General features: G+C 37.1%; 2 protein-coding genes across 10 annotated transcripts in view; one reads left to right on the top strand and one right to left on the bottom strand.

The window, feature by feature from the left end:
* Positions 1-16,488, bottom strand: part of LOC111505359 (aminopeptidase N) — a 120,951-nt gene that overhangs the window by 57,992 nt on the left and 46,471 nt on the right. The window contains exon 1 of one of the 4 annotated variants that reach the window (XM_074183114.1): positions 7,123-7,305. The exons of the other annotated variants lie outside the window; for them this stretch is intronic. Coding sequence (XP_074039215.1) covers positions 7,123-7,144 — 22 coding nt within the window. The 5' untranslated portion in view covers positions 7,145-7,305. Of the gene's footprint in view, positions 1-7,122; positions 7,306-16,488 lie in introns of those variants that run through there. 4 annotated transcript variants of the gene reach the window in all.
* Positions 10,386-16,488, top strand: part of LOC111505360 (uncharacterized) — a 48,830-nt gene continuing 42,727 nt past the window's right edge. For 2 of the 6 annotated variants that reach the window (XR_012467397.1, XR_012467396.1), the window contains exons 1-3: positions 13,430-13,726; positions 14,095-14,676; positions 16,169-16,330. Coding sequence is in view for 2 of the 6 variants with exons in the window: in XM_074183135.1 (XP_074039236.1) it covers positions 14,178-14,676; positions 16,169-16,341 (672 nt within the window). In the remaining 4 variants the exon portion in view is untranslated. Of the gene's footprint in view, positions 10,723-13,428; positions 13,727-14,094; positions 14,677-16,168; positions 16,484-16,488 lie in introns of those variants that run through there. The other 4 variants (XM_074183135.1, XM_023160156.2, XM_074183133.1 and 1 more) reach the window with 4 other exon arrangements.

The following is a 16,488-nucleotide window of genomic DNA, read 5'->3' as shown; positions in this document are numbered from 1 at the left end:
ACAGGTTGATATCTCTGTCCTGGGTCTGCGACTGAAAACACCTGCACCAGAACCGAAAGGTGTTTTTGGTCCATCTGGGAACCATTAACTATCTGCTTTTAATATTTACTTCTCCCGGAGGATCCAGTCGTCTCTACTCGGGAACAGTACTTTATAAGGCAGTTCGCAGTTGACAGTAGGAGGCATGAAGTCAGAGGTCATTTCCAGAATGCTGTGACTTCCAATGTCAACCAACAGTCTGTTGAACTCTGCATTGAATCGACTTGTGTAATTGGCAATGTGCACAAGTCTGTATGCAGTCCATCTAGCCTCTCTCTCCAGAAAAATGTGGAGAGGAAGTAGATCTAGAAGGATCTCCATGGACGCTGAAGGTATGCTACTGATGACACCACTGATAGCCATACAAGCTTGTTTCTGTAAGGCAGAGTGTTTCTCTTGGGCCATTTTCTGTAAAGCCATAAATGATCATCGGTCTGACAATCATCACATAAATCCAATGGATTTGTTTGGGGCCTAAACACCATGTTTTGCCACAAATCCTTCGACATGTCCATAGGGACAGTCTGGCTTTGTGTAAAACTTTTCCAAATGAGCGTTCCAGACGAGTTTTTTATCAAGGACAATGCCAAGATATTTCACCCCCGTTCCAAATGGAATGACCTTACCATTGAGGGAAAGTGGCGTTAGATCTTTCAATTTTCTCCTCCTGGTGAAGGAGATTATCACAGTTTTGCTGGGGTTGAAAGACATCTGCTCCCTCAGGCACCAACTGTGGACAACGTCCAACGCGCTTTGGAGGATATTACCAAGCTAAGCTTCCCGACGTGGACCTCACCAAGACGATAAGGTCATCTGCATAATCTTGCAGATCTACTTCTCTTCTAACCATCAGGAGCGACCACAGAAGGGGAGATACTACCCTACCTTGAGGGCAGCCTCTGATAACCCAGAACACGATGGTCTCGCCTTGAAGAGTCGTAGTTACAGTTCTGTTTACCAGCATGGCATACATCCAGCCAGTTATGGTCGATTCTATACTTTTCCTAGCCAGAGATGATCCTATATATAAATTAAAACAATCCGTAGTAACTCCTGATTTTTCACCACAGCAAATAACCAATCAACTGTTAATCAAGAAACAAAAAGAGTAACACTGCTTGGATTAGTGCTGGACCACAGACCAAACTGGCAGACACATATTGATCAATTAGTTAGAAAAGTATCTAGTTTCTTATTTATTTTACGACAATTGAAAATAATAACTTATTTTACAACTCTTAAAACCACATATTTTTCATTATTTCACTCTCACATCAGCTATGGCATTACTCTCTGGGGTAATTCCTCCCATGTGATAACAATTTTTAAAATGCAGAAGAAGACAATAAGGGTACTTGCCGAAATTATCTTTAGAGATCACTGTCAAGAGTTTTTTAAAAAAAATTGCCTGTATCATGTTTGTTTTTATTTCACACTTTAATTGAAATTCATAGAAGTCAGTCGGTGTTGCCGAGAAATTCGGATGTACACAGCTACAATACTCGCAATACTCAAATTTTATGTAAAACAGTTTTTATTGGACTTTCTTTTTTGACGTGCTACAAAACATATTGTAAAGTAGTTAAATAAAATCTATCTATCTTCAGCCCGAAATTTTCGTATAGATCTTAGATACCTTCTTCTCCAACATATTATCTCTTTCCGGTCAATCAAAAGTGATTTTCGGTCTGATTTCTCCCACCGGAAATTTAATTCTTTTAAAACTTGCCACAATTTGGTTCGTCCGACATGAGGCAAATCCGGGTCGTCTCTAACTTCTTGTAAAATTTTGTTCAAGTTGGGTATTTCTTTTTTGTAAAAAAATTCGTGAATTTTCCTTCGAATACCATTTTTGGCAAATTCATCAATTTTAATAGGTTTTCTCCCCCTCTTTAAGTATTCGTTTGTATTTGGGTTAGCTATACCTTTTTTTTTTTCTTTCTGATAGGAACCTATATATTGTTGACTCCCCTACGCCCGTCATGTTGGCACAACTCTTGATTATGTTCTGAACAGTGTTTGTGGGATTCTGAGAAACCAGAGCATCGTGAACGTTCAAAACAATAGTCTTCTCTCTTGGTGAATAGACAGACTTACTGACTGTACGCAACAGTACCGGTGTAAAACTTGATGATGTTGATGATGATGACGAAGCCATCGCAAGCAATCAAACAAAACAAGCAGGAACGAAAGGTACGTATATGTTTGTAGGAATATGAAAAAAAGTTACTCACGCACTGCACAAAATTTGCTAAATAAATATTAGAGACGTTAATTACTGCCGTAGACGCCGAAACACCAACGAGCCGTAAATTAAATGCGATTAAAAAATGTACTAAACCAAAAATTATTTTCGTTCGTAACAACTTCACCCTTTCAAGGCAAGTTTCGAATATAAACTGAAGCTTTATATTTAATGAATAAACACCTCAGGAACCTCCGCCTATGATTTTACGAGTTTTACGACCGTTTTATGACTTGGGCCCTCATTTTGTGCTATCGTCAAATTATGAACGGACTATATCTATAGATTTGGGTAGTGCATTGTCAAATGCTCCATTAATATCGATGATACTAACTACGTTATCGAAAAGTGTATGGGGAGGTAGTATTTTCGTTCTGGCGAGGAAGAAGAGTTTTCAATAAGCTGGAATTATAAAAAAACAATTTCACACTGGCCTCAAAATTTTCAGTCTCACAATAAGCTATTGCACACGTAGTTTCAAATGTTTCCAACGAATCTCATACTAAACTTCTCAATGTTTCAAATGTGAACCTTTTCCCCAACACAAGTGCTAAAGTAAATAAACAACATGCCTTCAGGAATAATTAAATGTGGAGTAAGGTCGGAGAATGCCTCACGTAGGATGTAGGTGTAAAAATATTTACAAGATCCATGACATGGCTGCGTACTATCACCGATAGGCAGTCAATTCAGTTAATAGCTCTGCATCGTTATTAGATAATATATCCGTTCATTAAAAACCAGGTTCAATAACATACGAACGAATGCGGGACGGTGCGGTCAACATATTGAAAAGCATGCGTGAAGAAGCATCAGAAATGCAAATGTTGACAATGGATGTGGGTCACTGATATACTGAACGATTGAACACGTGTTGATATAAAATTTTCGGTCACTGAGGAATAAGAAAAACTTCATTCAAAACAGTCATAGTAATGAATTTCACTAGTTCGGACTTCCATTGTCTACTATATAAAATGATTTGAAATCCCTGAAACAAGTAAAAAAGAATAGTTGAAAATAACAATTATATTAAGCAACAATAAATCTGAAATGAAATGATAGTGATACTTTTACAAGTAAAAATATAATAATTGAATAAATAAAAATTAAAGGAATGAAAAAAGAAAATAATAAAAAAAAATAAAAAAAATAAAAAAATAAAAAAGTGTAGAGATTCCAAGTCACGTTAGTTCACGACGTTTCGATTGTTGGTATCTACAATCGTTTTCGGGTGATGACTGGACTGATTCCTCCGAGAGATGACTATTTTATAGGTAATTGAAATACTTTCACTTTCTCTACTTTCCATTTTCCGCTTCACTGATTCCGTGAGAGATGACCGTTTTGGCGGGAGTTGGTCATTTTTCGTTTGATGATGGGTTTCCATATGTTTCGTATATCTACGCTGGCCTGGCTGAATACGTTGTTGGACAACATGTATGCGGCTTCCTTAAATTTTCTCCTGAACCAATGTTCCTCTCTGTGCAAGATCTCAGCTTGGGACCACTCGATGTTGTGTTGATGGGTCCAAACATGGTCTGCTATTCCTGATTTGCTGGTTTCTCCTCGCTGTGTGTGCTTCTTGTGCTCGGCAATGCGAACATTCAATGGCCTCTTAGTTTCACCAATATAGGATTTTCCGCACTCACAGGGTATCCGGTAAATGCAATTCTTGGAATCGCAGTCCGCGTTTGGGGGCCTGGTTTTCGTGAGGCTGCTACGGATAGTGTTACCGGATCTGAAACAGGTTCTAATGTTGTACTTGGAACCAATTCTTCTTATCCTCTCCGATAATCCTATGATGTAGGGAAGTGCAAGCACTGGTTGTGACGGCTTCTCTTCCTTGCGAGACTCCTGCTGTCTTTTAGCCAAAGTCTTTTCTACCATCACTTTGGAGTATCCATTCCGCTGAAGATCATTTTTGATGATGTCTAGTTCCTTCTCGAGACCTTCCTTTGTATTACAGAGCCCAAAAGCACGGTCTAATAGAGTCTTGATGATTCCTCTTTTTGTCGATTGATGGTGGTTGGATTCGTGGTTCAGATACTGTCCCGTATGAGTGGGTTTTCGGTATACAGATGTTTCCCACTTAGTGTCGGTCCTCTTCACCAAAACGTCTAAGAATGGCAATTCATTGTGGATTTCCTTCTCCATTGTGAAAGTGATGGAAGGTCTCACGCTGTTGATGTGTTTCAGAAAGGCGTCTAGTTCTTTTTTAATTCCTTTAATTTTTATTTATTCAATTATTATATTTTTACTTGTAGGTTATTTCACTATCATTTCATTTCAGATTTATTGTTGCTTAATATAATTGTTATTTTCAACTATTCTTTTTAGATTATCCTTTTTTACTTGTTTCAGGGATTTCAAATCATTTTATATAGTAGACAATGGAAGTCCTAACTAGTGAAATTCATCACGAAACATTGTCAATCACCTTCAAACAGTCATAGTAATGATATTTGGTCCAAGACTTCACCGTTCCATAATGAATAACAGCGAATTTCTGCAATCGAAATGAGCCACTACATATTTTTAGTGTAGCAAAAAATGTTAGTGTTTTGATGGATGTAGATCTGAGATTTGAAAAATTCAATTAACCCCTACAACGTGCCTATTCTGCACTGAAAATCATCAGTGGTAAACGACATATTCTGCCTTATCATGTAAAAAATCCTTATGTGAATCTTTGGTGCTTTCAGTTTTCAATTCTCTAATTTAATGCCAGTAAAATTTGGAGATTTCTCGTACAACGAGCTGGATTGTTTTGGGATCCTGAGTAGGTTACCGTTTCTAGAAGGGGAATGGTGCATGTCTGAATTCAAATATTTTGGAAGTGTAAGCATTCTACTCTTCCTAAAGTGATTTTAACATGTTTCATTATGTGGAAGATTGTATATGAGTCGTATAATTTTTTTTTGCAATATAAATACTCTAGAAGCATCGACTGCATTCCCCCAAAGCAATACATTGTACGAGATATGACAATAAGCTATGTAGTAATTGTTCTGCAGAAAGAATATTCTTTAGCTGTAGAATCGCATAGTAACTACTACGTAACTTTTCAATAACATAATTAATGTGGGTCTTCCAGCTCATGTCTTCATCGAGATACACTCCGAAAAACTTTGTATGTTCTGAAAACTCAATATTGGGAGAGGTGTTCAGTGGCTCATAGGCCGTCACTCTATTGGAAAATTGAATACATACCGTTTTTTCGCAGTTGATAGTTAAAGAATTCCTACGACACGAGTACGTGAATTCTTCAGTCAAAATTTGGAGTTTATCCTCCAGTTCTTCGAGAGAGTTGGCCTCCGTAGCTATTGTCGTGTCATCCGCATATAGAATGATATTGTTGGAACTTTCGTGACGTGGCATGTCATTTATATAGCACAGGAAAAAGAACGGCCCCAATATGGAACCCTGAGGAACACCTAGTTCCATTTGTTTTAGCGAAGATTCACATCCTGCGATATTCACTAATATGTTTCTATGTTTTAAATATGAGGACAGCCATGACAAGAAATTACGACAGAATCCAATACTCTCTAATTTTGATAAAGTAACATTTGTATTTATTGAATCAAAAGCCTTTGATAGATCGAAGGGAAGTGCGCCCACGTAATTTTTTTGATCCAGCGAGGAATATATGTAATTGGAAAGTGAAACAGCCGCACTCTCCGTCGATCTACCAGGCAGGAAACCATTCTGGTGATCGTAATGATTTTATATTTATCCAGAAAGGAAAGCATTTTACTGTGGATACATTTCTCAACAATTTTGCTGATGAATAACAGTACCGTAGTGGGTCTGTAACTGTCAACTAGATGGGGGTCACCCTTTTTAAAAATAGGGGTAACAACACGGACGGGCTCGCCGAACTCCTGGTTAGTGGCAGAAATAAGTAGGGTGAGGGGAACTAAAATTCCTCAAAAGCCTTTGTAAACATGCCACCGTGGACCAGCCTACCCAAGCTAAGCTGTGAGGAGTCGTGCCGACAGCTGAATGGCCGCAGGTGCACCTCCACGGAGGGAACCCCAAGAAGGTTGAAGAAGCTGCGCAACGACAGTAATGTCACTGCACCTTTCAAAACCTTCGCGGAGGCTACCGTGAGACACCTCAAAGTTGCCAAAGAAAGTGTGTGTTCGAAGAATTTTGGCCTACACCTGCCGATATAAAGGATATGTCTCCTAGTGACCTGTCTACCTTCCTGGAAAGGACAGGATGGACGGTGACCTAGGTGGACAACTCCTCGGGAGGATCTGGCGTAGGTGCTGTGGATCTATACTCACCCTCCCTACTCTACAGATACAGAGATACAGGTATGCTTTCACTATGAAGGGTTTTACAAAACACATGACACGTGTTTCGCTATATAGTAGCTTCCTCAAGTGCTATTGTATAGCAAAACACGTGTAGCGGTTTTTGTAAAACCCAGTATAGTGAAAATTATACAATAAAGTATATTACTTAGTTTTATTATGGATTTTCATCAAGTATCGACCAGTTCTATCCAATTACGAAAGTACTCCTTTGAATATTTATACAGGTGGGCACTATTCAAATCATTTATTGAAATTATTCATTCGTGTTTAAAAATAACATCCATATCGAAATCATCTACGATAAATTCCCTCTCAGATGTAATTTGAATATGTTGTTGTTGGAAATATTTACTATTTTTTTATATTAAATTTCCACTGATTCTACAGTCCATCCTCTGACGAAACCTCTCAGGAAAAAAACGACTTGTTACTCACACCGAACTCCACGAATATAAACAAACTAAAAATAAGTTGCAGAATCAGATCGCACGCCAGATAAAAATAATCTACCTTGATTGTAGTAGCCGACCATAGTTTTTTTTTCCTGAACCGATTACGAAAATTCACTGCGATTAACACATTCCATCGGCACCTGTCACTCAATGGATGCACCTAGCACGCGTCTCACCAGGCGTCCCGACGCTCTTTATCCGGAAGCGCGGCCAACTAAGACTATCGCGATTATCTACTGTGAGCCTTCTGAAACAGCTGAAAACTCGCGCAGGATTTCTCTGTGCAACTTCAAGGTGTGATAGCAAAACGGGAAAATAGCGAATTTGTGATGAAATTTGCATGTTGGGTTATCAATAGGCCGGATTGGAATGTTTTTTCATAGTTCACAAGGTTCACTTGATTTTATTGATACCTATGATAACCTACAGCTAGTTGTTCGGTAATATCAGAGGCGCACAACTCAGACTGATTATTTCTCTCTATGCGTAAAAACGATAACAAAGTTGAGATAAACTTTTGGGAAAGTTGATACAAAAAAAAAGGATGAGGTAATCTTCCAAAGAAAGAAAGAAAGTAATCAATTTGAAAATAAGTAACTCTATACATGGATGTGTAGATCATGCAAAGAAGTAACTTTCAGACACAAACTGAAAGAAAGTCCTCCTGAAACAGCTACTTTCATATAAACATTGAATTACACGAAAAAAAAAAAATAATTTTGAAACAAATACTTCTATATGAACACTGAATTATACAGAAGATACTTTTCTCTACTCAGTTTGTATTTCAAACATTCGTTGTGGAATAAAAATCAGATATAATCCACATGAGTTCTACTTTAAATGAATGGTAACAAATTGCACTTACATGGAACACTGTCATCCTCACTGACCAGTGAGGATGACTTTCTTCCTTTCTTTGGAAGATTCCCTCATCACTCTTAAAAATATAACCCCTCCAATTCAAACAAACTATTTATTTATTAAAACACTTAATAACTAACACTTAATTTGTTTCCACTATTTGAATTTCTTGTTTAGCCGCTCGAATCACTTTCTGAACTGCCCTCTTGGGTCGGGAAGACGTGCTTATATCGGTAATGGTCCTTTCTAGAAATCTATAGTCGGTTCGGTACTAGAATTTTACCGGCGATTCCCGACTGCATTCTTTCGCGGTGATGTCATGTGTTTGTTCCATGAATCGGCCGGCGTACTGGTCAGGGGCGGCTTCGGATTCAAATTCAATGTGATAGAATATTCAGGACAGACATTCAGTAGAGTCCCAAAAAATTTATTAATAAATCAAATATTGACCGATAAAGTGCAAGAAAAATAGATGGTTTTGGCACAGGAAAAATATTATAGTACTAGTTGTTGCCCGCGTAGAATTTGGTTAGTCACATTAAATTTCGTGACAGACTACTTCAACAAATAGTTACAATATTTTTTATCAACCAAAAACTTGAGGTTTCCAACTTCAAAACTGACGGATCCTGAACCCTTTTTCCCCCTTGGGGTGGAAATTCCTGATTCCCTTTCTTGGTGCTTATTTACGCTATACAAAGAACCAACCTGCATATTTCAAGATTCTAGGTTCAGTAGCTTCGGCTGTACGGTGATACAAGAGCGAGTAGCAGCTAGTAATTTATATTTTCACTTCCAAAATACAGTAAATAAAAAAATATGTCAACTCTACTGAGTAATGAATAGCTTCGAGAATCGAGTTATGTTAGCTATGAAGAAATTCAAAACTAACACAACCGTCAACTACATCTGCCTTCACATGTCTGCCCACGTTCGGGTCGCGTTTTCGGCGACGGCGCTTCATTGCTCAGGCTGTCCCTCTACCCCCGCGCATCTTCCTCCGTTGTCTTACAGTAGACGCGACGAGTAATGGCTTACTGCGTTGCGCAAAGTTGATCTTACCGTGATAACTTTCAAAAGATTCGTCCAAATTATTTAATGTAAAAGACAAAGTTTATCTACTTTAAACACTCAAAACAACAATTGTATAAATTTTTATGAGAATTCATGGCTCAGTATTTTGCATATAGTATCTACTTCATATGAGGTAGATACCTATATGCTATTGTGGACTTTTATTTAGAACTATTTAAGATAAGCAATCTTACGGTACAACGGTACAACTATCGACCGAGAAAATAAATTTAGGCGCCCTCACAAACCGATGCGGCATGTGTGATGAAGAAAGATTGTAATCGCGTTGGTTTTGTTTCACATAGGAAATCACTTCGAAGATGAGGGTTTTCGAAATTGAAGATTCTCCATCAAATAAGTATTTAGTTGTAGGGGATTGGAATAATATTGTTTATTTGAAGGCTGTATGAATAGATATTTCTTTGAATATACCATCAACAGACACACTGCACTCATCAATGGAATTTTTTTCAAAAAGCCAATTTATCAAATGCAGTAATTTGTATTTATTTTTGAGTTAGATAATCTGATTTTTTAATAGATCTGTAGAAAGCCACAAACCTAAATAAAAAAACTATTTCAAATATAAATTCTCCTTCTCAAAATGAAATATTTAAACAAAATTAGTTTTCACGATTTTTCAGTTATCTTCGCAACATACAGAATATATCATATTAAGACCCCCAGTCCGACGCATATTAATACCAACTTTAACACAATATGATAAAAACCGTCGGCCGCAACTCACTATTTTAATGGCTTGTTAGCGGCATCCTCACGGTGCATATCGGGTAGAAATATCTCAGTGAATTTGTGAATGAATCGCAGTACCACTTGCTTGAGACGACTATGTTGCATTCCGGCATGTTTGCATTCCTGAAATTTTTTCACTCTCAGATAATGCCGAATTTACCATACCTACGTTCATTTGTGAGGCATTATTATTATTTTACATAACTATTTCATTGTTGCTATGTATTTCATTTTGCAAATTTCTGAATTCAGTTTTAACAATTGAATAACGAACAGAGCTATTTGTTTCACACAAGGCAAATGTACAAGTTGAAACTTTCCTGGATACAACATATTTTCATCTTATAAACAGAATTGTTTATGTTAGCAAGATGTATCGTTCCCTATTATATTTTATCTTTGAATATCCTGTATTGTTTATATCCACACAGACACATCCCGTTGAATAAAATTCCTATAAAATTCTGGTATATATATATATATATATATATATATATATATATATATATATATATATATATATATATATATATATATATATATATATATAAAGGAATTTCTAACAAGTATACGTAACTACAGTAGCTGAGCAAATATAAACTTTTACATAAACGAAGATGATTGTTGATTTGCAAGCGATACTGAACTGTTTTGAAATTTGATCGAATTTACGTCTTCATTAGTACATCGTCATAGCCAGGAATTTTCAAGTAAGGCATTCGTTCAGTTCAGTTCTATGAAGTTAGTAACAAATACTCGTATTTTTTCCTTTTATATTGATTCAAAAATGTTTATCATTTAGATTTTAGGTGATCTTGAAATATTCCAAACGAATGTTTCGTTTCTTATGTTAATTAAACAATTTGTGGCAGAGTTATTGAAGTCACCTCACTCAGTGTTATGGATAAGTACCTCCACCAAATATGAGCCCCATATATAAGGCCGCCCGTGAAGGATAAAGGATCAGGTTAGTAAAAAAAAAATCGATCATCAGAAATTATCGAGCTCGTCAGATTAAGGTAGGGTGAGTTGATTACCTGCTAAAAAGTGTATATTCCAGTAATCTGACAATTTAAGAGTGACGTAAAGAAAGGGAAGGGGAGCAAAGTTGTAAAAAATTTTTAAAAATAACGTCATTTCGACATTCTCGAGTGTAGCTATTTTTTTTTATTTTGAAGGAAATAATTCAAGGATAACGAAAAAATATATAATCTGACGATTTCCGCAAGCCGAAATGACAAAAATTCCTCGATAAAGTTTATTGCGAGCAGCTGTGTGATGCCTATATTCCCTCTCCGAGTTTTTATTCCTCTATTCTATATTCACTTTTTCTCTATTTATTACTCTCTCACTCAGTCCCCACTCTGAATTCTGTTGCCATAACGCCATCACAGCTGATCACAGAGACTCGTTCGTGATGAAGATAATGCTTAATTGATAGATGTAACCGTTACCGTGGTCGGAAATCATAATGAAGAAAAGAGAAATTAAACTTTCTTTGTTTTTTACCACTTTTATTTGTAACTAACGTTACTATTATTAATCAATTGATTATGAGAAATTATTTTTTTGAGCATTTTTTAAAAAATTATCTTCTTATAAATACAAATATTATACTTAAAAAACATACACTTATTTATTTGCATGCTATTTCCTGAGCTTATCAATTAATTGAGTTCAATGAATAAAAAAAATAAAAAAAATATGTTTTTGTCAGATTAAGGGAATCCCTCTAGATAATCGTCAGATTATGAGACAGTACTTCTAAAACATGAAGATGAACCATATATATCTCAATCTGACGCGCTTGAGTATATCAAAATGGCGAATTTTCTTTGCGCATTATAATAATGGCCGCGAGTTTGCATCAGATTGAAATCGTCAGATTATTGAATGAGAGTTTTTTTTGCACTTAGAAAATCTGTCGAACATGAAGTCGCCCCGTTGTTTCACAGTAATTTGCATTACTATCTTCTGTGAAATATTACAAATGAGCTATTATATTCTTATATCCTTCACGATAGATGACTCAGCAGCACATTTGATAATCCAGACCGCCACTGTTCTTATTTATTTTCATCTTCAGGGTATTTTAAGTGATTTGTTTACAATTGCAATAGAAACTAGACATAAGACCGATTGGTGTACACATGTTGTGTATACACATATGCATTTCAATTGCAAGATAGATTCCACATCATGAAAATTAATATGAACGTAAAGAGGCCGCGTATTCTCAAGTATCTCTAAAGCAAACACAACGTAATATTGTTACGATATATTTATACCTAAACCAATCGTCAGTGATCATTTGGAAAATCAACTGAGGTCAGTTTGTAGTTTTTGAAGCACACCGTCAACTACAGAGTCATGTTAAAATTCAGCTTTGGACTAGTTTTGACATATTGACAAAATTCCCTTCTATAACGGAGAGATTGAATGCTAGAATAAAATGCATTTGTCCAGGCACCTCCTATCGAATTGACAGAAGCTTCGTCGGGGGGTGCAGCGGTCTTGCTCGAAGCAATGCTGCCACCCCTTTTTTATTGATTTTTTTATAATAAAAAACAGTAATATTTTTTAACATAAAAACAATTTGATATGTTTCGAAGTCGCCTCCTGCTTGGGAGACCTTTTGGTTTTTTTCCACATATACAGCCCCCTTTACGTGATTATCCGAACCACCCCGGCCTGGATACCGGCGTGAATAAAGGGGGTCATTTATTCATCACTTTTTTGACATCCCACATTTCAATATTCAACACAATACAAAACGGAGCCACACGATAGCACATGACATCCGCATACCTTCTTTGTAGACGGACGTTCCAACACTCAATCGCGATCAATTCCTGAACTGAATAGGGCGGCGATAACCATCCCCGCATTTCCCAATTTCTATTCGTCACCATAACATGACTTCAAATTTAATGCTATCACTCTTCAGCCAATCATAAGATTCGGTTAGTATAAATTATCCAATATGGACCGCCAATTATACAGTCCACGTGGACTGGTTCGCAGCCGGTTCTTTTCTATGTATTGGTTTTTTTGGCCTTTGAGAGTGCCGACAACTTTAGATTGCACAATATTCTGTCCAACTAAGCAACGGAGTGGAATGTAGATACACAAATTAGCAGTTTCTTCAGCCCTGTCAGTACTTGACATTTAAAAAATTTCAAACTTTGAAATACCGTATATGTACACATCACAGGCGTTAAAACGTAACTGGCCACTGCAACACTGTAATATGAATTTCGCCAGCCGATTGCAGTTGAATCTGATTGACCAGCTTAAGGAGGCTTGTTTATTTTACCCAATAGATGCAAATGTGCGTGGTGATAATGCTTTGATCAAGCATATGTCTGCTTGGTTATTTTGTTGGATGTATATAGTTTATACTCTTCCTCCTTCAGCGGGGGAGTGACTAAACATTTTCAAGTGGCTGTTCCATGGGCGTACATAACTGAATCGGTTAAAAAGTAAAAAATATAGTATTTATTCAACGTTTATATGAAAGTAGGTTCTTCTTCCAGTTTGTGTCTGAATGTTACTTCTTTGCACATCTTTTTCTAGAGTTAAATTTCTGAAATTCATTGCTTCCTTTCTTTCTATGGACGACTCCTACATTTTTTTTATAAACTTGAAGAAATAGAAAGCCAAAACTTTCTGAATTATAAATCCAGAGCGTGATGAAATCTGTCAATGTCGAAATGAAATATTGAGCTGAAGATATCTCGGGTTATTTTCTAAATTACTAGACTATTTGTACCCGTTTGGGATATTTCTGTAAAAATATTGGTGATGGTTTGTCCAGACAAGCAAAATGTTCGAAAATCAGGTTGTGATTCTCAACAAGGGAGATTACACGACTTGCGCAGTAAATTTAAAAGGAGCAACGATTACCTCATGGAGAATTGAGAACGAGGAACAAATATTTCTTGGCAGACGAACAGAACTATCCTATGTAGGTGAGTATATCATCAGGTAGCTATAGTTCATTTTGCGGACTCGAACATTTTTTGCACTCGGCACAACGATTTTTCCACACAAAAAGCTTATTTGCCTCAGAATAGCACATTTTACGTATATAATTGGAATAAAAGTGCGGCTTAGAGTAAATTTTTACGAACTATTCCAAATTCTGTATTTTCTAAAGTAAGAGTTGGGAAAAATGGTTGCAAACCTCCATAGCTAGACCCCAAAAATCAGTCGTTAATGCTGAATTAATATTCATTTTTGCTCTGGATATCTCCGAAATCTTTGTTTTCAAATGTATAGCTGTCTTTTCTCAACCTCAAAAATTATTAATATCATGATATTTGTGAAATAATCCTAGGTATCACTCGCGGTGGCATAAGTTTGGCTTTCCCTCGTCACGAAAAGTGGAGTATAGGAAGAAAGCATGGATTCGCTAGAGACATGTTGTGGAAGCTGGAGACAAGGCCTACTTGTAACAAGAATGGCGATGTTTTTGCTGAATTCAGTTTGAGCAGTGATGCCTTCACAGAATCACTCTGGAGCTCTCAGTTCTCTATACTCTGTAGAATCACTCTTCGGGAACGACAACTAGAAATCAAGCTCACGATAGAAAACCTAAGCAAGGAGTTTCCTATGGATTTCAATTGCATGCATCATGCTTACTTCAAAGTACCGGATGTTGCCAAATGTAAGATTAGGGGATTGAAAAATTGTCGGTATTTCCACAATCAGGATCCAGAGAAAAACATGTTTACAGAGCTAAGAAACGAGGTTACTATTTCCCAACACACTGATATACTGTATCAAAGGATATCAAAAGAAATGTATTTAGATAAAACTGGAGACTGGGAAAAAGTTCTCAAAATAACTAAAACAAATTTACCAGATATGGTTCTTTGGAACCCTTGGCAGGAGATGGCGAAGACATTGATAGGTTTAGGTAAGTACTTTAATATACATACTGAGAAGTTCATTTTTTGTGAAACAAACTCCAAACATGCTCTGGTATTCCGGATTTGCTGGTTTCTTCTCGCTGTGTGTGTTTCTTGTGCTAGGCAATGCTAGCTTTCAATGGTCTCTTAGTTTCACCGATGTATGATTCTCCCCACTCGCAGGGCATCCGGTAAATGCAATTCTTGGAATCGCAGTCCGCGTTTGGTGGCTTGGTTTTCGTGAGACTGCTGCGGATAGTGTTCCCAGATCTGAAGAAGATTCTGATGTTATACTTGGACCCAACCCTTCTTATCCTTTCCGGCAATCCTCTGATGTAGGGAAGTACAAGTACTGGTTGGTGGTGTTCCACCACCACTTTGGAGGAATCATTCCGTTGAAGGTCATTTTTGATGAGGCCTAGCCCCTTTTCGAGACCAGAGCCCGAAAGCACGATCTAGAAGAGTCTTGATGATTCCTCTCTTAGTCGATTGATGGTGGTTGGATTCCTGGTTCAGATACAGTCCCTAGTAGTTCAATAAAGTGCCTTGAATTTTTCACAAAAGATGATGTTTTTCCTTGCAGTGGTTCAATTATTGGAAGTAAAAGTCTGGACAAACTCTGAGTGGCTGAAGCTCTGGATCTAACGATCGGTCTGAGCGGAACATCCTTCTTGTGGATTTTGGGTAGTCCATACAAGTGAGGAGGCTTACTGTTGTACGGTGTTAGCAATATCTCTTTTTCCGAAAAATAGACTTGTTGTTATTTAAAGGTCTGGTACAACTTCCTTTCAATTGGTGCAGCAGGGTCTCTCACGATATTCGTGTATTTTCCTTTCTCAAGCACCTCTTTGATCTTCTGTTCGTAGAGTTCAGTATCCATCACAACAATAGCATTTCTTTTATCTACAGGTAAGATCTTGATGGTGTTGTCTTTACGTAGTCCGTTCAGGGCTCTTTGTTCTTTATTGCTGATGTTAGATGTTGGAAGTGGTTCTCGATCTAGCTATTGTCTGATTTTCCATCAGAATTCTTCTACCTTAATCTGATCAATAAGGGAACTGGTGGATTCCACTGCGGTTATTATTTCCAAAGTGGGCACAGATGTTGGCGCAATGGCGAAGCTTAGACCTTTCCTCAACAAGGATTCCTCTATGTCCGTGCGCAGGCGGGAACTCATGTTGATGACGTTGGCGGCTTCATAGTTGTCCTGTTTTCGTTCTGCATTTGGGCATTGTTTCTTCACCAACTTTCTCCACTTCCTGTTGTTAGCACTAGCACTTCCAGAAGTTAGCACTAGGTGCTTTCCTACAATATATTGGTTTCACATAGAATACAGTCGTATTACAAAACAGAATGCAGAAGAAAATTGCTATAACTCTCCACATTCGGAGAGTGGAAGTTTTACAGGGCTCTATTTCGGTACCCGTGCTATTCATCATCTATACATACGAGTTCCCACAAAAATATAAAGTTCAGTTGCAAAATTTCTCTTTGTTTCAGATGAAGACGAATATAAATATTTTGTGGCCTTAGATCTCGGAATAATAGCGAACAGAATGTACTTGAAACCACAAACATACTTCAGGTCCACCCAGACCTACGAACTTATTGAACCACAAAATTATCATCGTCAAGATGACGATTCCTATGATTATTTCGAAGGTATATGTTGATAATTGAAGGATAACAAAGAAATTACAAATTGATAATCTGTAAATGGTATGGTTATGTGTAAAACTTCCAAAACCAAGCAATGGTTAAATATTATGATAAAAAAGATATATGAAAAATAAATGATATATTTTTTCCAGAAGATTCAG

This window comes from Leptinotarsa decemlineata, unplaced genomic scaffold (assembly GCF_025532065.1).
Source record: "Leptinotarsa decemlineata unplaced genomic scaffold, Ldec_3_MD MMD2_tig00026330_RagTag_RagTag, whole genome shotgun sequence".
Taxonomy (NCBI): domain Eukaryota; kingdom Metazoa; phylum Arthropoda; class Insecta; order Coleoptera; family Chrysomelidae; genus Leptinotarsa; species Leptinotarsa decemlineata.
This window is presented reverse-complemented; position numbering and strand designations above follow the sequence as displayed.